This window comes from Lepisma saccharinum, chromosome 12, assembly GCF_977018435.1.
Source record: "Lepisma saccharinum chromosome 12, izLepSacc3.1, whole genome shotgun sequence".
NCBI lineage: Eukaryota > Metazoa > Arthropoda > Insecta > Zygentoma > Lepismatidae > Lepisma > Lepisma saccharinum.
The window spans coordinates 25216085-25239161 of NC_139240.1; the positions used below are offsets into that span (position 1 = coordinate 25216085).

The window sequence follows — 23077 nt, forward strand, 5'->3', positions numbered from 1 at the left end:
AGTCCTGACTTGAGTCCATGTGATTTCCACATTTTCGGCCCAATGAAGAAACACCTCAGAGGACGCCGCTATGCTATGGATGCAGATCTGCAGGCTGCAGTGACAGAATGGTTTGCCTCACAACCCAAGGACTACTTCCACCAAGGCATTCATCAGTTGGTACCCAAGTGGGATAAGTGCCTTACCTCATATGGCAAAAATGTGAAGTCACCAAGGCATTCATCAGTTGGTACCCAAGTGGGATAAGTGCCTTACCTCACATGGCAAAAATGTTTAATCACCAAGGCATTCATCAGTTGGTACCCAAGTGGGATAAGTGCCTTACCTCATATGGCGAATATGTGTAGTCAATGTCAGTAATAAACTCTGTATATGGAAATGGACCTTTTCATTTGATGGCACCTTATATATTCTGAATGAGTATAATTGTTACTGTGCTGTACTGTCAGTATAGACAAGAGGCAGGAGGAAGGGGGTAAGGTTGTGGGATTCAGTCTCAACTTTGTCCTAATTATGATATTCAATAAATCAGAGGTTCAAGTACAATATTCATTCATTTTTTTTAAAACATCTATACAGAAACTACACATGAGTAGTACAGGAAGTGATCATTTTGGTATTATGCTGTCCTTTCTTCTTGTAATAGGTCACAATTTTTTACCTGTCCTTTGTTATGAATTCTCATAAGTGTATTAAGTTTCTTCATGGATAAAATCTACGTTTAAAATTAAACAATTAAAAGGCTTCTCATTGGTGTGAAATCTCATATGCACATAATACACTCCTTGCAAAAAATTTGCAATATTGTTATATTAGGCAAAAGTTTGGAATATTGTTATATTTGGAAGTAGGGGTTACGCACAGTGGCATATGTTGGTGAAAACATAAGAATATCCAGCAGACACAGATAGCATGTGCTGTTGCATTACAACGCTGTGCCTATCACCTAATGCCTAATATAACAATATTCAAACCTTTTTTGTAAGGAGTGTATATGGAACTTTTAATGTGGGCATTTAAAAGAGTTTTGATTGTTATGAATAGTTAGATGAGCATTTCAAAACCAATCTTCTGAAGTATTCATAATAAAATAAATAATACAGTCAGACATAGTGTTTTATTATAAAAGGTCAGTGGAAAATAAAAAAAACACAACATACTTTTAAGGTTTTACCATTTCACATTAACCAGCAAAATTAAATGCTGATTTCTCAAGAATTCAAATGTTTGAAATATAATGTATTTTGTTACTTACAGATTTCTTCAACATGTATAAACCAATATATTCTTATCAGTGGCAGCGATTGGGTTACGAAACCAGGGGGGGCAAAGACAGTATATTTCCCTTTGTAGATAAGGTTTAGCATAGTGCAAGGGCAAAAGTGGCGAAAAGTGGGGGGGGGGCAACTGCCCTTCCCCTCCATCGTCGCCACTGATTCTGATACACAAAGAGTAACTCTACAACAAACTCAAATTTGAACACAAAGTACATGGTGATTCGAAAGTGTGGAACCATCCATATAATTTCTGCAGACATCAATGAACCATATGCAGTATGTTCGAGACCAATTGCTTCATCCCTGATGCATATTATACACCCTACTCAGCATCTTGAATTCAACTACAACTTTTGAAATGGGAAAAGGAGCAAGTGACAGTTTAACCTGCCGTTACTCATGGGTGAGCACTGAGCTTACTTTTGCTTTGATGCCAAGTGAAATGAAGACGAAAATGAAAATGGAATTTTGTCGAATGACACACCGTGTCAGAGCTAGAGGATGCCGAAATCGTGTGAAAATGGACTTCACACCTCCATATGCTGACAAATAGTACTCATAAAGAAGATGCGGCACGATATCCTCAAAGAAAACACACCTGGGCTAGCGAATGATGCACAAATCGCATGTCAAAAATGAATGTGACAGGGATTCCCCACAAGAAGTGAGGGATTCCCGGGAATATGTCCGACATGGAACGCAGGTATCGAATGGGGGTACAAAGGGAAATGACGGAGGTCACAGCACAGGAAGAACATTTCGCCAGGAAGTGTCCGAAAAGCAGGCTGCAGAAGGGGATTCCCCAGAGAAGAGGGGACACAGACAACATGTGCAAGAGGTGTACTATGATGACACACACGTACACAAGTAGTATCCAAGGCTGTACGTAGAAATGAAATACGTACGTACACGTGAGAGAACAACCAGCATGTACTGATATCGGCTCCAAATACTACGACGGAAGACGTAGTAGTACATAAAGCTCCGCTAGAGGCGCTCAGCGGGATACTACCTGTAATGGCCTGCTATCGCTGGTATACGTACATACAAACAACGTGTCAGTGTATGTGACTAGCGATCTGCCTGTCAGTTACGCGTGTTGTCGCAAGGTGTTCATCCTGAGGCATGTGGTGAAATTGAGCACATTGCTTAAGTGACCATTAGGAAGTACGTAGTGTGTACCATCTGAGTTGTCTGTACGGGGTGGACACCACAACAGTACATTTAAAACATTTAAATTGAGGTCCTTAGTTTACATATGCCATTTCACATACTCAGACTCCAAATACATCTACAAACACAAGTCACACAAATGTTACAGTGTATATTCTAACCTGCGAAAAATTGTAATTTGTGTAAGAATTTCAAACTCAGATCTACCTAATTATCTTCAAGAAATCTTATTTTGCAATAATCTTCTGTTTGTCAGATTGCTCTACAAACGACAGAAAAAAAGTAAACAGATCAAGAGAATTCTGTTTTATTTTTCACACAATATTTTCCTTCCTCGGTAAAAAATAACTCAACTGTGAAAATCTCGCCTCAGGGCATTTATCAATATGTATAAATTCAATAGGATTAGGATTAATTCAAGTTGCAATTTTTCGCATCTATGGAGAAAAATTCAACCAGAATTCACGCATAATTCCCAGAGCCAATAATTCATGCAGAATTCCTGGAATTCAAGGAATTTCCGGTGACTAGCCACCCTGCTACCGATGTGTAGACATCAACAATTGATTTTGATAAAACATATGTTGAGATCCTAAAGCAAGTGAGATTTGTTGCGAGTCAAGATATCTCTATTTATAAATCTACTTAGAAACACTACTGGTACGATTTCTAAAATTTCAAGAGATCACTGTTTGGCAAATTACTCCTTCCCGCATCCATACAGCCTTAATGACTTCTGTTTGATGTGTAATCTCCTCACGTGCATAATAATTTATATTTACAGACAAAATATTTTATGCAAATTGAACCATTAAAAAGTTTATTTTTTGTGCATGTTCTCATATGCAAACTGAAGAAACCTTAACAGGAAATACTTTTGTCACAAATTCAACATTTAAGATGTTTCTTTTCGACATGAAACTTCCTCATATGTCTATTCAAGTTATGTTTCCAGCCAAACATTTGCTGCAAATTGTACAATTGAAAGCTTTTATTTAGTGTGAATGCACATATGCGAATTAAGACGTCCTTCATTGCAAAATCTTTGTTGCAAATTGAACACTTCAAAGATTTCTCTTGACTGTGCAGCTTCATATGTATATTGAGTGTATATCTCCAGACAAGACATTTATTGCAAATTGAACAATGGAAAGGCTTCTACTTAGTGTGAACGTTCAAATGTGCATTAAGTCGATCATTACGGGCAAAACCTTTGTTGCAAACTGAACAATTAAAAGGCTTCTCCTTGGAGTGAACCCTCATATGCTGAATAAGATTACATTTACGGGCAAAATCTTTGTTGCAAATTGAACAACGAAAAGGCTTTTCTTGACTGTGAATTATCATGTGTGTATTAAGGATATATTTCCGGGCAAACTTTTTGTTGCATATTAAACAATTAAAAGGCTTCTCCTTGGTGTGAACTCTCATGTGCACTCTAAGATCTCCTTTACGCGAAAAACTTTTGTTGCAAATTGAACATTTGAAAGGTTCCTTTTCCATGTGAAGAGCCATAAGTATATTAAGGTCAGCTTCATTGACAAAAATTTTCTTGGAAACTAAACAATTAGAAAGCACCTCTGGTGCATGGGATATCAAATCTCTCTTGTCAGAGAAAGTGGTGTTGTAGATGGGACCAATATATTGCTCTCTCGCGTTATTAGTCTTGGCATGGTCAATATGTGTCTTGCTTGCAAGGGTTTCTGGTGAAGGTTCGGCCTCAAATCTTTCATCTCTATTGATACATTCTGCAATTTCTTTTGGTTGCTCTTGTTCTCTTAACTTTCCTGCAGACACTGGCAAATGTGGAACTGACATTGGTACATCTTGGTACATCTTCTTCGATCCTTGCATATAGTCTTTGTTCAGGTAGCTGAAAAAATATATGAGATAAAAATGTAGATTCACTTTCGCAGTAAGTAACGAGAATGACTGATACTTTGAAAACATGGAAAAGAAAGGAGAATAGAAATGACTGTTAAGGAGATGTATGCATGAAAATATTAATACATTATTCGTTCAGCATTGAAAATTTTATTAAAACTTAAACAAAAAATATTAATACCAGTCAATAAATATCCATATTGTTGCTGTAATTTTCATTAGGTTGGCCATAATGCTTTGTGCAGGTGCAGATCAATAGTATGACAATTTGTTTTGATCATTTGATATTTATTATTCATTTATTTTCTTGCTGTTGCAGGGTAAACAAGAGTTACATTAATATCTACAAGTGACCAGAGATGTCCATTGAACTTAGGCCTGGCACTGGCACTGCCCAAACAAGAAGAAATGAAATTCCCTGACTTTTCCAGGTTATCCAGGACAAAATTTACATTTTTCCCTCACAATTACAAACTAAACTAAATCCATGTTTTTGCAAATGGAAATAATAAACTCATACAGATCCAGGTATGGATTTGTTAAGTATGAAATTGACTTTATTTCTCTATTCTCTATGATTTGAATTCAAACTGCAAAATTGTGAATTTGGAAAATTATTGAAATTCACAAGCTAGGGAAGGTTTGCGGAATTTTATCATACGCAGTAAGTTTAAAAGTTCCACTGAGGTTTGGAACCCTCTACTTGCAAGAACCATGAGTGCGGATTCATTTTTCGATGCATAAAGCTATTTGTCTCTTCTCTGTAAAGCAGTCAATTTAACTCTTGCATATAAGTGAAACAATTGAATTGTACAAAAGAAAGTGTCATATTTCCTTAATCAATGGGATTTCTGCTTCAGTACAGTATATCCAAGTGAAGTATTGTGAAACTGACAACATGCAGTTATACAATTATTGCTGACGAAAAGGGCATGTAGGTATTAGATATTTAATGCAACCAATTTATAGAATTGCATTGTATAGGTACCTGATTTACCTAACCAAATATTAAAACAGGACCACTCTGTTAATAACAGCACCTGAAAGTTCATATACGAGGGGCATCCTGAAAAAAGGCTCCAATGGTGACTGTATGCAGCACTAGTGGCTGGAGAGCGGCAGGAAGAAGTGGCATATAGCTGTAATCTGGTACAGTCGCAATTCATCAGTTTTAGGACAGTTCTAGGTTAAAGATTGCAGTTCTCATACAGTCTCCCACCAACTGCGATGTAGCCTACGTGTAGTAATCAGATTTTTTCATGCTCAGAATTTGGCACAGAGCCACCAGCAATCGTGTGAGGTGTCCAGACCGAACGTCGTGAGTGATGGTATGGTCAGACAATGGTGAGCTGAGTACACGTGGGCCCTTTGCATCACTTCAGGTGAGAGATCTTTGACCACTCCGTGTACAGCCCTGACCTTGCATGTATCGACTTTCATCTCCTTGTTCAATTGAAGAGGTTTCTGACAGACAAGGATTTGACAGCTACACTGCGGTAGAGATTGTTCCAGTCCTTGCTGTCAGACACATATGCCATGAGCATACAAAATTTAGTGCCATGTGACGACAAATGCCAGAACAAAGTGGTGATAATGCTGAAAATTAGGTTAGGACTCACTGTTACTAATGCAATAAATTACAACTGATATTCTTGTTTTTTTTTATGCCTAATAGGTAGGGACCTTGATTTTTGTGGGTTTTTTTCAAATTGGTGTAATTTTTTATTTTTTTTTTACTATTCGGTGTTATTTTCCCCAGAATTCACATTCTCATTTTAGTGCATTTCCTGGCAAATACCTGAAATTATACCTTCATGGTGTTTTTAAACTACTGTTTCAAATTGTAAGTCACATGGCCTACACCTCTTCGTGAGAGTTTGATATGTTGGAAGTTATTTTAGGAAACTTATGTTCCATACCACCTTTTTAATTTTGTAAGGGTTTTAGATAATGGAATTTTCCCCGTACATACTGAAGGGTGCATAATGACCATAAGTGGCAATGCATCCAAAAATTTTAAATCAATCAATCTCAGGTGGCATTATCTTTTTTTGACTTGTTAGTGTTAAGTTTCTCAAAATTCGCATTTTTGTTTAGAACATTTTTCTTCCAAATATACCAAAACGTAATGCTTCCATTGTGCTTTTAAACTATTATTTTAAATTGTAGGTCACATGGTCTACGTATTTTCGTGACAGTCTGATATGTTGGAACAGATTTTTGAGAAAGTAAAAGTAAAGTGCTCCCCTGTGCTTAGCACCAAGCCATGAAGGCATCTATGGGGCGTGGAGTTAGGGCCCCAAACTTTCTTGATCACGGCAGAAATTGGGGGTGATGTGATCAGCATCATGCTCCTGGCTACCTTTACCTCCTCCCCCCAGTTTCCTCCAGGTATTGGCTTGATACAACGCTAGGTGGGTGCCGGAGCAGTTTGAACAGGTGGAAAAGATCCTGGTTCTCCCCTGCAGGGGATCGACCCCGGGTCTCTCGCATGGTAGTCAGTATTTCTCGCTCAACAAATGCCAATGGTGCGCACTTAGCTTGTAATTCAAACCACATCTCGCACGACAAATATTGAAGATGCAGCTCCCGTGTGATGGTAGATATGCACTCGATCTTCTGTTAGAACCCTGCCATTTTGCTCTGTGATGCAAATTGTTTTCATAGAAGTTGAAAAAATCGTGGGAAATACATGATTTAATGTGGCTCTCGGAAGCATTCCAAGCAAAACAAGCACTATAGTTTACTCTTGAATAAAATGTTGGAAAACTTGCACGTTCTATGTACAAAAAATATGGCACATTTTGTTTCTTTAAGCCTAGGAAATACAAGAATCTTGGATTTCACAGAATTTTTCATTGTTTTAGGACATTTTAAAAAAAGTAGCTAAAAACGCAAAAAAAATCGCATTTTATGCCAAATTTGCGTTATTTCGATATTTTGAACGGGCGAAAAATGTGTCCAGACATCACTGCACATTCATAAACATAACTTATCTTAATAATAATTTTAAAAAAAAGTCAATCAAGACAAAATTCCCTGACTTTTTTTGACACCTCAAATTCCCTGAATTTTCCCAGTTTTCCAGGTCTGTCGCCACCCTGCCAGTGTCAAAGCTCAAGGTCAGCCTCTGAGATCAAGGCCAGCTTCTAGTTTCACATGGCCTCTGCCTCAGAACTCAAGGTCAACCTCTGGTCATACATGGTCTCACACTCATAAGTCTCTTGTAGGCTCGGTATCAGTCTCTGGAGGCTTAATATTTGTGTGAGAAATTCATTCACAGGAGTCGGAATGGGGGGATGCCTAATATTCAAAAAATTATTCAGGTGTCGTATTTGCATGATATTTTCAGATACACACTAAGTACATTCCAATAAAATTTATTAGGCACAAATACATAATACTGTAATTCCTTGTAAGCATTATTCCTAAAAAATTACAAAATGCTTTTGTAAATATTCTCAACATATTTACATGTAAAATTACAGAAAGTCATTCTAGAAGGTAACATTGGACAATTGGAAAATGGGAGCTCCACATTTCAGGGTTTATGAGTTTTCAATATGCTTATAAGTGATCACTGTAAAGTGCTCCTTAATTTTTGCTCACCACTCTCCACCTGCATAAAGTATACTGATATTTAAAATGTAAGCATGACACTTCCTTCTTATTAAAATTCATATTTAAGTTAATTTATTTTTCAATCCACAATTAACACATATGTTTCCTTCCAAACTTACAAATGGCTGTGAAAGGCATCAGGATTTGGGCTCGGGCTATGGGACGTATGCTGGTTCAAGTCTCCTGGGGGAAGTTGAGTTGGTGTTTTAAGTCCACTTTATGCACAGTAAGGCTAATCGGGACTGGACCTACAGTTTAAAGTGGGATCCGAACCACTTGTGCCTCCACCGGGTATCGAACCCGGGACCCCTTGATTACAAGGCAATGACGCTACCACTGCGCCATGGGGGAGGCCCTCCTGGGGGAAGTGTAACAACTTTTATCATGAGATTTCAACCAGTCCATGGCACCGTTGGCCACCCACAATTGTGAGAATATTTGGAAGCTAGGAATGAGTAGCATAACCCAATCATGGAGACCTACAACAATGACTTGTCATGCCCTCAACACATCATCCTGTAACTAGTTGCTCTGCTGAGGTATGTGGAGTGAGGCCAGCAGTCGTAGGCCCTCGACTATACAGGCTGTTGCACCATGAGTTGAAATAAAAAGCAAGTGTATTCACTGCAATTGTATGTGCCGTGGAAGCTCAGTCGTTAGGGCATCTTTCTACCATGTGAGACACCCAGGTTCGATCCCCGGCGGGGGAGAACCGGGATTCTTTACACCTGTTCAAGCGGCTCTGGCACCCAACCAGCATCGTACAAAGTGGGTACCTGGAGGAAACTCTGGGGGGTAAAGGCGGTCAGGGGCATGGTGCTTATCACATCGCCCACACCTTCGGCTGTGATCAAAAAAGTGTGGGCCCTAACTCCACACCCCCTATATGCCTTCATGGCATGGTGCAAAGCACAGGGGAGCACTTTACCTTTTTACTTTTTTATTCACTGCAATTGATTGACATTTTTTTAATATAAAACTACAAGTAGCCAAAAGTAAATCATTTGTGAAGATTTTGTCAATGTACATTAAAATTTATATCTGGTGTGTGTTGCCATTACACAAAAAATGATTTATTTTATTTAAGGGGGTTCTAAAGCCATGTTAAAGAATAGGCCCAAATTCCCAGACACAACCGTAGCACTAATATAGATTCGGTAAGGAAGAAATTTTTTGATATGAAAGATTGTTTTATTCACTAGAACCTGGAATACCTATAATTTTGTTACAATTAAAGGCATTTAAGTGAATAAGAGAAAGGTGAACATCTTTCATATCTTAAGAAAGTAGTGGTTATGTTCATGATGATCAATGCAAGTGCTTGATTGCCCGAAATTCAAACCAAGCTACCAGAGAATAACTAATGTAACTACGTCATATAGGAAGGAGAACAACGGGACAAATGTTTCAAGGAGTGAGAAAAATGGAACAACTTGAAAGGTAAGTCTTGTGCTTAATTGCTTGTTGCTTGATATTATCCATTAAAAGCAAAACATTTGTTATATGAAACAGATGCAGAATGTATATTTATTTAATGTTGAGAAAATATGTGATCATTTCTGCAAGAATATCGCTTGAACGTATCTGCACGCTTATTTTTTCTTCGAAACAAAAATAATAATTGATTGTATTTTAGGTTATACATGGTCCAGATATTTATCGTGTTAGGATTCTTACTAGAGCAAGAAATATGCCTCTAATATGGATTACACATGTTATTATTAAATCAGTATTGCACGAAATCCTCCATCACCATTCTACCCATTCTATTCACATGTACATCAAATCGTTTACAATTACAAATTAGGCGATTGTTTCACAATTTCATTTTGCCCTTGTACGTACATGGTTGAAAGAGTCGTTCTGGCCTGTTTTCGACATTTTTTCTTTCTATTTAAAGTAAGAATCACGAACCTTCCGACCCTCTGTAAACAACCGTCTCACTTCGAGTAACGTATCACTCCATGCCAGCTGTTCGTGAATGGTGCGGCCATTATATGCTGCTCACTCGCAACCTTTAATTTTACGTAACATGGAAAAACGTATTCTTATTTTAACTGATAATCTACACATTGAAGAATAATATATTTTCTACAAGTGATTAAATACGTGTTCTTATTCAAGAATGAACATATTTTTCTACGCCAAAAGTCCCATTTATCTGACACTGGGTTAACAGATCCCCCTTCCCCCCCTCCTCTCTCAGTATGACAGCGCCAAAGTTATACAAGAGAGTGAGAGATTTGTTTCAGTAAATTCAAGCCTTTTGGTTTTATTGCTTCCTCTTCCACCAAATTATTTCCCAACATTGTTGACATGTAGAGTATTGTTTTTTCCTTTGTGCAACAAATATGCCGCCAGTTTTAGCAGAAGCTAAACAAAGATAAGCCGGGGAATAAAAAGAGATTGTTTATCTTTCTCTCGATTTCTCGTGCACTAGAAAACAAGAAGACGATAATAAGCACATTATTTACGAACGTCTCATGCAAGTAATGTATTTTCTTACCTTGATTCAGCAGTTCCTTTTTGAACTTGAGGTATTTTCGGCGCTAGACACCATCCTGTCAGAGTACAGTCTGTCAAATTTGCTTCCCAAAAAGGAACTCAACGTGGTACAAGAGGCGATTTAACGTCGACTGCTAAAATTGGGGAGATCGTCATCAATATTCACTATCAACATCTTCCCCGCAGTGGACAGGACAGCTCTTTGATTGAAAGAATACGAAAGCACCTCGAATTGTATTGCACTTATCTCAAAATCAGTGTACTTGTTCATACGAGCAACAACGTGTTTTTTTTCGCGGGACTCACAACTTGACCGGTCATTTTCCTTTCTTTCACCACACCGAAAATACAAAGACGCAGACACACAATTACACTTGGACACCAGCTTCACTGCTTGCTCAGAATAGCACCGACACAACGTCACATAAACGTTAAGAACAACCTGCTTCTTGCCACTGTTCAAATGGCTGTATTTCCGAAAGACTACTCTAAAAAGACGGGAGACCTTCCTGCACGCATGGAAGTCGCCATGTTCGAAACTGGCGCTATTTTCTTGCTGTTCACGTGATCGATTGTAATTTATACAATAATCAAGTATTATTATTATAAACAGAAACCTTTAATGAAAATATATTTTAAAATGTATAATCCAATGTAATTTACACTTTTTCTTCCATTAGCGTACATCCATAGAACGGACTACATGATGCGGAAGAAATCCGTTATTAGGCTGTTGCCAACCTCAATACTTCTCACTAAGTCAAGTACAGAAACGGAAGTGGTATGTCGAATATCGGCATATGATAGTGTGATTTCACATTATCAGTGACGATCCTCCACGGATGGGGGAGGGGGTGGGACGCAGGAGTCGATCTATTGGGTTGGTGCGAATGAAATGTCCGCTTTGACGTTTGGTAGGAAACTCAGCTCAACCACACAACACAGGGATTGACTGAGGTCACAGGTCTAACGTCATAAACTCTGTATACGTCCAGCAAACAGGCTGGAGCACCCAGACAGTCAGGAGGCAGTGTGTTGCTGAACAGGGTCATCTGAAAGTGCACCATGGAGAACACACAATTGTGAGTGATTTGTCTTTACGAATTCAAACTTGGACATTCTGCTCAGCAAGCCGCCAAAGACACTAACAGTGCATTTGGGCCAGGAATGGTAAATGAACGCACCATTCGCCGCTGGTTTGTCAAATTTCGTTCCGGTGACACAGCATTCCAAAATGAACCCAGTGGCCATTGACCAACATCATGTTCGGATGAGCTCCTCAGGAACCCCGTGGAAGCGGGCCCTCGGAAAAGTGTTCGTGCCATTGCAGACGAGTTAGGCATACACCATACCACTGTCGTTTGATGGCTCCCTGCGATCAGTAAAGTGAAAAAGTTGGACTCATGGGTACCACATGATTTGACACCGGTCAACAAGACTCGCCGTCTGGAGGTGTGCAGTTCTCTGAGTGTAAGGAATAACCTGGATGGTTTCCTGCATCGGAATGTCACTTCAGATGAAAAATGGATCTGCTATGACAATCATAAACGATCAGGACAACGGTTGGATCGTGATCAACGTCCAGGGCGGTTTCCGAAACCACCTCTCCACCCACGGAAGGTGTTGTTGCTGGTATGGTGGTCTATGGTGGGTGTGATCCATCATGTCTTTCTCAGACGAGGTGAAACCATCAATGCAAATTGTTACAGTGCTGAACTCCATGAAATGCACCACAAACTTCTCCACAAGCATCCAGCAATGGTCCACAGACATGGTGTCCTCGTGTTGCACGACAATGCTCGCCCACGTGTCGCGCAAAGGATGGTGCAGGCTCTCAATGAGTTGCAATATGAAACCCTTCCTCATCCAGCATATTCTCCCGACCTCTCTTCCATTGACTACCATCACTTCCGGCATCTCGATCACTTCCTAACAGGGAAGACCTTCGCTGATGATCGGGCGGTGCAACATGCCGTTGAGGAGATCTTTGCGTCGCAGACTCAAGACTTCTTTCGCCATGGAATCCAATTGTTGGCTGAGCGATGACAAAAGTGTGTGGCTGCAGACGGCGACTATTTTAATTAACCAGGTATTGCAGTTTTGATTTTTTTGGCCTTTGGCAATGACGCACCTGGGCCGGACACTTCATTCGCACCAACCCAATATAATACAGAGGTGTTCACCATCCGGATGGTGACATCCTCACACTCCGGAATACTTTTGCGGATGAAGGAGGGTAGGCCGTAGGGTGAGGGAGGTTGATTTAAAATGAACACCTCACAACAAGAGAGAAGAAAAATGTGACAATATTTAAAAATTCACCCCCCCAATATGCATTTTATTTTATATGTAGCTTACAATAAAATATGACTGCCTCAAAATATTTCTGTATTCTACAGTCTTCTTTCCTCACTTTTATGCTTCTCTAAGTTGCCGTTTTAGTCTCCCTTGGTGTCTTTAATGCATAATCCAGCATTTTTGAACGGGATGAAAAGGACATACGAGTGTGTTTTTGGATGAAGTAACTTTAGAGATGTTGAAGTACACTCTGGAAGATACTGGAATGTGTGACATTGAGGTGTAGATCGACCACGTTGTGACACGCACATTTGTCATTAGTTACGAGACGATGAAGGATAGGTGATATTTGAATTCCAAATTAGTTAGCCGCCCCCGTGACGGAGTGGTTAGCAGATCGCGCTACGACGCCAGGGGTCCCGGGTTCGAATCATGGCCTGGGCATGGATGTTTGTGAATGCCCATTCATCGATTTCATCATATCATCATCATTCATCCCCATCTTCGCAAATTAGCCATAAGTGGCACAAGAGGGGAAGTAAAATAAAGCAAATCAATCAAACCAAATGAGTTATTTCCATTATTTTTATCTAATTAATAATAAATCATAACACTTTCAAACATCAAATAAATTTAATGAAGAAACCCTGGTTTCAAAACGTAATTTATCTCAATGTGTCACATTCTTCTAGCAAGGTTTCTTTTATTAAAATATGAGAGAAAATTAATCCTTTGGTACGGAACCGTCTTACTCCTGGGGGATAAGATGTAAATTTTGTATTTGATTTTCTTTAATTTAGCGTTCCTTTTCTTCCACTTTTGGCTAATCCCGACGATGAGAATGAGTGATCGTCAGATGAAATTGATGAAGGGACACTCACAAATAACACCCATGCCGGGATTCGAGCGAGGGAACTTCGGTGATGAGTCTGAAAGTCGGCCACCAGGCAAGATGTACATTTTAATTATTTTTATTTTTTTACATACATTCAATAACTTTCAACAGGTCATCAATGATACACTGCTTATTCCGCATCTGCTGAAAATGGAAGTTTTACACCTTGTAAGCTATGTGGATTATTTTTTTTCATAAGTTTGCAACACTGTTAGGGTACACGTGCTTTTGTTTACAGAAGGTCTTAAGTTCTTTGATTCTCACTGTAGAAACTAGGAGGCAATTTATACAACTTCCAAATATTCATGTACATGTTAGTCTAAGAAAGATTGGATTCGAATAGATTTGGTACTAGATTTCTGAATGTTCTACAATTTATAGAAACCGTTGTTATCTTATTTCACAGAAGCACGTCAAAAACTGGTTGTGGAAAGTGTATAACTCTGTTCCTTTAACCTTTAAAAATTTAAGACAGCTCGTAGCAAAAATTTATCATAACTTCATGCATTAAGGTTTATTCTTAAATTGTAAAATTACGACAGCTAAGAAACTAAAGTCTCACCATCTACCAATCCATAGCTTGCATGTTTATGAAAAATTTACAAATTAGTATACTTGTATATTAGTCAATATTATTAGTTCTCATATTGTGGAAGTACAAGGGAAATTACATAATTGTGAATAGCATAGAGCATCCTGGAAATCATATTTTGTTTTGATCATGTACATTCATATCCTATTGAATTTAAGGAGTCGTTTGTACTTACAGTTTCCTTTGAATTACAGTTAGGTTTGAGTATGAAGCTTGACTACAACATTAAAATAATTATTGTCAAACCATTCTGCATTGTAAAAATTTTTTGTATTTCCAACTGTAAGGTACTTCTTGTTCTAAACAACAATGTACATAAACTTCTGATTTTGAAAACTCGTTACTAAAATGTATTAATACAATTAAAAAAAATGTGACAATGAAGATGAATTATTAATTTATGAAATGAATGATGAGGATAAAGACAATGAAAGCAGGGTTCGAACCTGGACGAACCTGACTCCATAAAGCATTGTACTTGCCACATTATATGAAAACATATCCAACGATTATTTTGTATTTTTCTATGAATGGCGCAGAGGTAGCGTCGTCAGCTTGTAATCAAGAGGTCCTGGATTCGATACCTGGTGGAGGCACATGGTGGTTCGGATTCCACTTAAAACTGTAGGTCCAGTCCCGATTAGCCTTACTGTGCATAAAATGGACTTTTAACACCAAATCAATCAATCTATGAATGTAACAATAAGTGCTCCTATTATTTATTAATGCGCGTTCCTGTTAGGTACAAATTAATGTTTAACAAACATTATAAAGTTGGAACTGATGCATTGAAGTGATCGCCTACCGTGTAGCAAACCAGTATCCCTTTAATTTCAAGACGATATCGTCAACCGCTGTAGTACCATTTAGATCTATTATTTTCACGTCCATTTACAGAAGATACGTAAGTTTTGTATTTCATTATTAATATTTAACTTATCTAAGGTTGTAACAAGATAATGTAAATATTTTTGAAATACATTATAAGTTGACTCATACACGATGTTAACTTTATTTTTATTCTTCTTTTTCAGAGAAGCATTTGAGAGTAACTTTTGTAAAAGAGAACAACAAAACTGATTGACAATGGCAGGTTGTCCACCATCACAGCTTGCGGATAAGATGCTGCGAAATACGAGGTTTGTCCGGAAAGTAAAGATACAAACCAAAAATAAGATATAAAAGAAATGTATTGCTCGCAACTAAAGTTACACTTGATGCACTGATACAGAGGGTATTTCTCCACATAAGTGCCACCATTGTCCAAACATTTGTTCAGACGTGGATCAAGTTTTTGTATCCCTGAATCGTAGAAATCCGCCGCCTGCATCTGGAAACAAGTTGTGACTTCTTCCCCGACTTCATCATCGTCGGCAAAGTGTTTTCCACCAAGATTTTTCTTGAGGTACAGGAACAGGTGGTAGTCGCTGGGTGCAAGGTCGGGGCTGTATAGTGGATGGTGAAGGACCTCCCATTGAAACTGTGGAAGCAGATCCTTGGTGACCTTTGCTGCATGGGGACGGGCGTTGTCATGAATAAAGCGGATTCCACTTGACAACATGCCTCTCTGTTTGTTTTGAATTGCACGTCGAAGATGTTTCAAAGTCTGGCAGTAGGTTTCAGCATTAATCGTTCTTCCAGGCGGCATGAATTACACCAGGAGGATGCCGTGGTGATTCCAGAAAACGGTTGCCATCAGCTTGTGGGTTGAAATTGACGTTTTGAATGTTTTGGCTTTTGGAGAATGAGTATGGCACCACTGCAGTGACTGCTCCTTAGATTCAGGCTAATGGTGGAACACCCATGTTTCATCACCTGTCACAATGGAGTCCAGGAATGCATCTCCCTCTTCTGCGTTAGCGAGTAAGAAAGTCCAGTGCATAACCCAGTCGTTTGGTTTTGTGTTCGTCAGTCAAATGTTTTGGGACCCAGCATGCACACAACTTTCTGTACCCTAACCCAATCACAACTTCATGAATAGTGGTTTTCGAACTGTCAGGAAACATCACACACTATTCTCGAATTGTCACCTGCCTATTTGCATGCACCTCTGCTTCATATACACAATACGATTGCGAAGGTCGTCAGTGATCACGGATGGCCTCCCACTTCTCTCTTCATCATGAACATCACGTCGACCTTCTGCGAAGGCACGGCACGATTTCTCCACATTTTGACGATTTATTACGTTTCCGTACACAGTCACAATTTCTCGGTGGATCTCCGATGGATGCTTTCCTTGTGCCTGCAAAAACCTGATCACAGTGCGCACTTCGCACTTAGCGGGATTCGGTATTGCCGCTGCCATTTCCAACGCGTGATCCTCGCACAAGACTCAGCGCAGCACTGACGACTCACTCCCAATCCTCGTCATATGGATCACGGTTATTGCCAGTGTTGCCAACTTTGGTACACATTTTTTCCCCTAAAGTTGAAATGTGTTTGTATCTTTACTTTCCGGACAAACCTTGTACAAATCGTCAATGAGAAATGTGTGTAATTTACATAACAGAGTAATATACGCTCTTTGGAGTGCATAGGCCTTCATTGTGTTTCGTTTCTCTGACAACTTGGTGCAATGGAGATGATTTACTGGACATCAAGAGTCCATAATCTGCTCAACAAATTATGATGTATGACGTATACAGAAATTGTGAATTATATTCTAGAGCTACTAAAAAGGAACAGTGCATGTGGTGCAATTTGTTTGTCTTGTGTGTGGTGCAATTTGTTTGTCTTGTGTATTAATGAATGGCAAATAATCATCGAGATAGTTTGGGTCCCGGGTTCGATCCATACCCAGTGGAGGCACATGGCACAGTGGTTCGGATCCCACTTTAAACCATACGTATAAAGTGGACTTAAAACACAAACTCAAACAAACTCATTGAGATATTTGTAAGTTGTAATTTTAAGGGATATGTTTTTCCCAAAATTTAGGACATTAAGTTCGTCCTGAACTAGATGAGTCTCGCACAGCAAGAAGCATACCTCTCAGAGAACCAGATAATGATTTACAGGTTACGAGGAGAAAAAGTACCAAGATACATTAAAACAAAATATTAACGTAAATTTTGATGATACCCTAAGTATCTATTTTTAGTAGTCTCTGTAAGCAGAATTTGTTGTACGTACTTTTGACTTTTTGAACTAAGTACTATTGCATTGTATTTGATAAAACTAGTTAAATGTTTCATAACAACGATAACACTTTTCACCGATGACCACCTTAAGTCACATAAAATTAAAATTAAGTTAACATATGTTTATACATAAAAATATAGGGGAGACCGGGGTAATTAGAACATGGGGTTATTGGAACATGTTAATGTAGAATAATTTAAAACGAAAAGACTGGTGTAATAACATTTCATACCTATGTACCTACACTAAACCTACATGCAGAAAATTTGTTATTGGAATAACTACACAAAAGTAAGTTTTATTTTACTTTTATTATACACCTGCAAAAATGATGTGACGCATGCTTGGTGTTTCTCTGCTTCTGCATATACTGGATGTGAATGAAAGAACCCTTTCAAAATTTTCTTCACCCCTATAATAAAACATAAGCGCACACATCATTTCATGTAAGTTTGGTTGTCTATGGGCAATTTGCCTGGTTTTTATAAGCAAAGTTCTTATTACCCCAAAAATTTCTGCAAATGGGTTATTAGAACATTGCGTAATTTGCTTGATTTCGCTTGGGTATTCTAGATTGTACATGTAACTATTAGAAGTTTTTTCTTTACTACATTGTAGAATGGCCTGTAACCTTTCAAATAAATCATAGAACACTGATTTTCATTCACACATATTTGCTTCACAGCTGGGAAATTTAACTTTATGAAAAAAAAAGACGTTAACTTGGGATTTTATTTAAACAAGCATTGATAACTCCAGAAGAAGTAGAGTAAATGTGTTCAAATTTGCAGGGTAAATGGGACATTTATATATGATGTTCGTATTACCCCAACAGCAATCTAAAGCTATTCAGTTGAAATTTCTAACTTATGTTCCATTAACCCCAAATGGGGTAATTGGAACAATTTTATGGTGTCATGACAATATTTTTTTTTTGGACGAGTATTTGCAATACAGGTATGGTCATTATTTTTTTCAAAAATATGCAAAAGATGTCCTATTAAATGGTAGAAATTTTTAAAAATTCCATCAGTAACTTTCTGAGTAATTTACAGTGGAACTTCTACAGGCTGTTTCCTGTTCTAATTACCCCGGTCTCCCCTATGTGCAATAACGTTTAAACTAAATCTGTGTAACTTCAAAATGAAGATCAGGCTTTTATTTTTGTTTGGAAAAATATATTTTGTAGGAATGCTGATCAACCAAGAAGTTGTGTATTCCCAAGATAATTGTCGAAGATTGCATGTGTATGTACTCATGTCGTAGGTGTACTAATATAAATAAGGTAGGGACACGTGCAGTTGTTGGTTTTTGGTGATGGAAATAGGTTGTAGATATAGTTACCAATTAGCCTTTCTGTGCATAAAGTGGATTTAAAACAAAAATTTTAAAAAAATAATTATATTAATTTATAAAATATTTAATAATTTATATAATTATTTAAATATTAATTATATAAAAATATATTATAATAATTATTATTATTATTATTATTATTACAATTTTAATAATCATCCTTCTTTCACCCTGTCATTTGCTTGAAAATATTGCCAATTTGCAGCTGAAGAAAATTAACATTAAGAGTGAATTTTAAGCATTTATTCAATAATGTTTTTATTTCTTTAAAAAGCCGGCCCCCATGGCAGTGTGGTTAGCACATCGTGCAACAACGCCAGCCATCAGGGGTTCGAATCCTGGCCTGGGCATGGATGTTTGTGAGTGTCCATTCATCAATTTCACCAATTTCATCATATCATCACTCATCCCCATCTTTGCAAATTAGCCAAAAGTTGCACAAGAAGCGAAGCAAGATAAAGAAAATCAATCAATTTCTTTGAAAAGTTACATCTCTAGAAAATATATTGTGTCTGTGACTTCATTTTTTAATTTAAAAACTCTCAAAACATATATTACGAAACTAAAACGAATACATTACGTGGTTTCTAAAATACTCAACTCTCTTTTGTCTTTCTCTTGGAAAATGTTATCTATTTTGGAAATCATCTAAACCTGAAATGTCTACCCAAGAAAATTTTGAGGTAATACTAACAATCACCATCACATGCAAGCAAAAAATTCCTTGAACAAACACGTTTTACTGACTTCAATTGTGGAACCAGGACTCTTGCGTTTTATTTTTCTTCCAAAATTGTTGTATTTCTGTAAAATATTTTAAGAATGAAACGTAACTCCAGAAATAGTAAGTCCAAAGAACTCAATCTTTAGTCACTTATAAGCAAAGGACTGGAGAATGACTAGAGAGTAACTATGAGAAATATTGATATATTGAAGATAGAACTTCCTCCTGCAAAGTTATGAAGAAAATATGGTAAAGATTTCTGATAAAAGCGAGAAATGTCATCAAGTAGTGTTATACAAAATGGGTTATCTGTAAGTATCTTCAATAGGTGGGTTTTATGTGATGTCAGGATGCACACAGCAGCCATGTTTGCGGTCAATTTTATTTGTCGTTTGCAAGGAAATATCCACCACATAGCGTTCGTTACATCTCCATGAACTGCACGTTTGTTTTAAATCACGAATATCTGTGTTACTATCTTCCGCATGCCTGCTTCAATTCCATATGCTTACAAGAACTGGCCTCAATCATAGCTGCTCGAAGTCATAATTCAACAGTTTGTGACATAGGTGGAACACACCTATTATCTTGTAATCAAAGCAGCAGTTGCTTCAAACAAAACTGTATTATACTTACTTGCTCTGTTTGGTGTATGAACTAACCACACAGTTGTTTTTATTTTTTTGTTAATATTTTGGAATATTTTGGACTTTTACTACTTTCCATTGCTGATACACTCGTTCTGATAAAGAGTTTCTAACCGATCTCATAAAAATCAATAACATTACTGCACCCCTACGAATTTTGTCTAAATTACACTAATTAATCTGACGTCATCTTCCATCAGTAAATAACCTGATTGACCAACCTGTCTGTTTTTATCTTCATTATGCACATAGATCTGGCAACATGGCACTCAGTTGCCATGACAAACAGTACTGCCATCTGTTATCGAAAAATTACTGCAAAATCACCTTTAGTATGGGCTTGATGTGTTTGGTTATGTTTTTAGTGACCATAAACAATCAAACAAGCAAAAAATGTTAGCATTTATTAAATTCGGTAATTTTTTACCAACATATTTAGTAACTTTAAACATATGTTTAACATTACTAACAGGGTTTGGCTCTGGTTAAGAATAATTTATTTGTCGACATCTCAAAAACTAGCAAAAACAAGTCACAGATGGTAACACTGCTATCAAAGTATATCAAATGACGAGTCTCAATCTAATAATGTAATAATGTGAATGCTCAAACTACAAAGCCTGGGCATCTTACCACCTTCTGGTGAGGGAAAACTCATCTTTGGGCTAGGAAGAAGTATAAGTTGCTTGGTGGGGTTCATTGCCTCAGTATTCTGTAAAACTTCTTCTTAATATGCTGAACTGGTGGTCAATGGTAAATTGCTCAGTAAAAGCAGAGAAAGAGATGATGTCAAATAAAAATTGGGAACCTTTTATCAGACAACAACTTTATGTTAATCAGTTGTTACTGCTTAAATCAAGAAATAAAAGATTCAGAAAACAACAAATCAATCATATCACCATCAAAATATGAGTATGTAATCACATAATGCCAGGTCTCGAGTGCTGGAACAAGTGTACCCTCTTAGTTCAAGGCATCACAAAAGAACAAGAGTGTCCATGTACTCACACTGCTTGGTTGACAGGCCATCAAGCTGTGACTGTGAAAACACACTGCTCTCTTGAACACTCTATTGCAATGACCGAAACACAACTCATTCCCCTTCCTCCACTACAACAGCACCTTTCTGTTTTGAAAATGGAAACTCACTGCATTTGTCTACATACAAGAACAGATCACTTTGCCTTGGCAAAAGTCATGTTTAGGCTACAGAATTAATTCTGAAAAAACATTAGAAGGAAAGAATGAATCTAATTATGACTACTCCCCCTTTTCCAATATAGCCATCATAAAATTAGTATTCATTAATACTAATGATATATTTTGAAGTTCTTGTAGCAATAAAAGCATTTACCTCTGAACAATATCTGAGTCAAAGTAAATTCCAAAAGGTAAAAATATGTACCAGGTGGGCAATGGAAAAAATTAGAGCTATAGATCTGGGTACAAAAGAAATAAAATGGCACTCTACTACATTGATATACTATAGTTGCAACAGAAAACATATATTTCGGTAATTATAAATATTCTGAACGATTATATTCATTAGTGTTAAAACCGAATATTAGTAATAATATAGAAGACATCGAAAATTACACATTACTTCGATGTAGATTAAACAAATATAGAGGTGGTGTGTACTTATACATATCTAAATCGCTTAAATGGAAATTTTTAGACGGGTTCGTTATAATGATATTGGTGTAGAGTCCCTTGTAATTTAATTAACTATCGATAGGAAAAAAAATGGAATTATGGATGGAAAAGAGTATATAGATCTTGCTCAGGATAGGGACAGATGGAAGGCCTGTGTTGCTGCAAACATGAACCTTAGGGTTTGAGAAGGCTAGAGAGTTAGTTAGTTATATCATCCTTTAATACTATGCTTACAGGAAACTAAAGGCAGACAATATGAAACAAACAGAATTGTTCACTATTGTTTAGGCCCACCCTGAACGAGGTATTAGCATATATGTCCATGAATCAATACCATATCAGGAAGTACAATTATCCAAACATCATAAACTCTTCCGCGATTACAAAATAGAAGCACGGGCTATCCAAATCTCCATAGAAGGACAAAAAATAACAATAATCAATATTTATATTCCATCAAATTACAACTCTCAGAATATAAAAACCTTCAGAGTTAGAAGCATTGATACCCCTAGTCCATACGTTATTGCTGGTGACTTTAATGGTCATCATGTCATTTGGGGGACACACTCATCAGATAGACTTGGGTCCAGCATTGCTGACTGGATAGAAAACAACTATTTATTGTCATAAATGATGGATCGCCCACACATATTCCATGCAATGGAAATAACTGCACATCAATGGACCTTACAATAATATGTCATTATTCCCCAAATTACAGTGGACCACAGCGGAGGAACTTCATGGCAGTGATCATTTTCCCATTTATGTTAATGCCCAATTTTTATCATCACAACCAATCCCACACATTATATTTCCAATAATTCTCTTTAAAATTAATAATCTATCATGGATCATATACAGTACTAATAGATTCTCATATACTAAAAAAATGAATAAATTCCTCTCATACAGTACTAATAGATTCTCATATACTAAAAAAAACGAATAAATTCCTCTCAACCGATTACATACAATACATTAGTCCAAATCATCACAGAAGTGTTAGACATTCTTAGTTCACAGAATCAATTTTTCGCTAACAATATTTCCAAAAATACATTGGAGGACCACAGAGTGTGGGACGGCAAAAACCAACCGAAAAAAGAGAGTGTTTCATTTTGTATCATACCCCACCCTTGAAAATTGTATATTATGGAAAAAGTCCATAGCACAAGCAAAGAAAATATTTCTGCAAGCCAACGTCAAGCGTGGATTAAATATTGCAATTCAGTACACATGCAGGAATTATCCCGAAACGTGTGGCATAAATTTAATTCCTTACGTAAACCACATTCACCT

The 23077-nt window shown here is 37.4% G+C and overlaps 1 protein-coding gene across 1 annotated transcript in view; it reads right to left on the reverse strand.

The window, feature by feature from the left end:
- Positions 1-3505: 3505 nt before the first annotated feature.
- Positions 3506-23077, reverse strand: part of LOC145996278 (uncharacterized) — a 397051-nt gene continuing 377479 nt past the window's right edge. Inside the window, exon 2 of the mRNA XM_083132705.1 lies at positions 3506-4323. Coding sequence (XP_082988831.1) covers positions 3609-4323 — 715 coding nt within the window. The 3' untranslated portion in view covers positions 3506-3608. The remainder of the gene's footprint in view (positions 4324-23077) is intronic.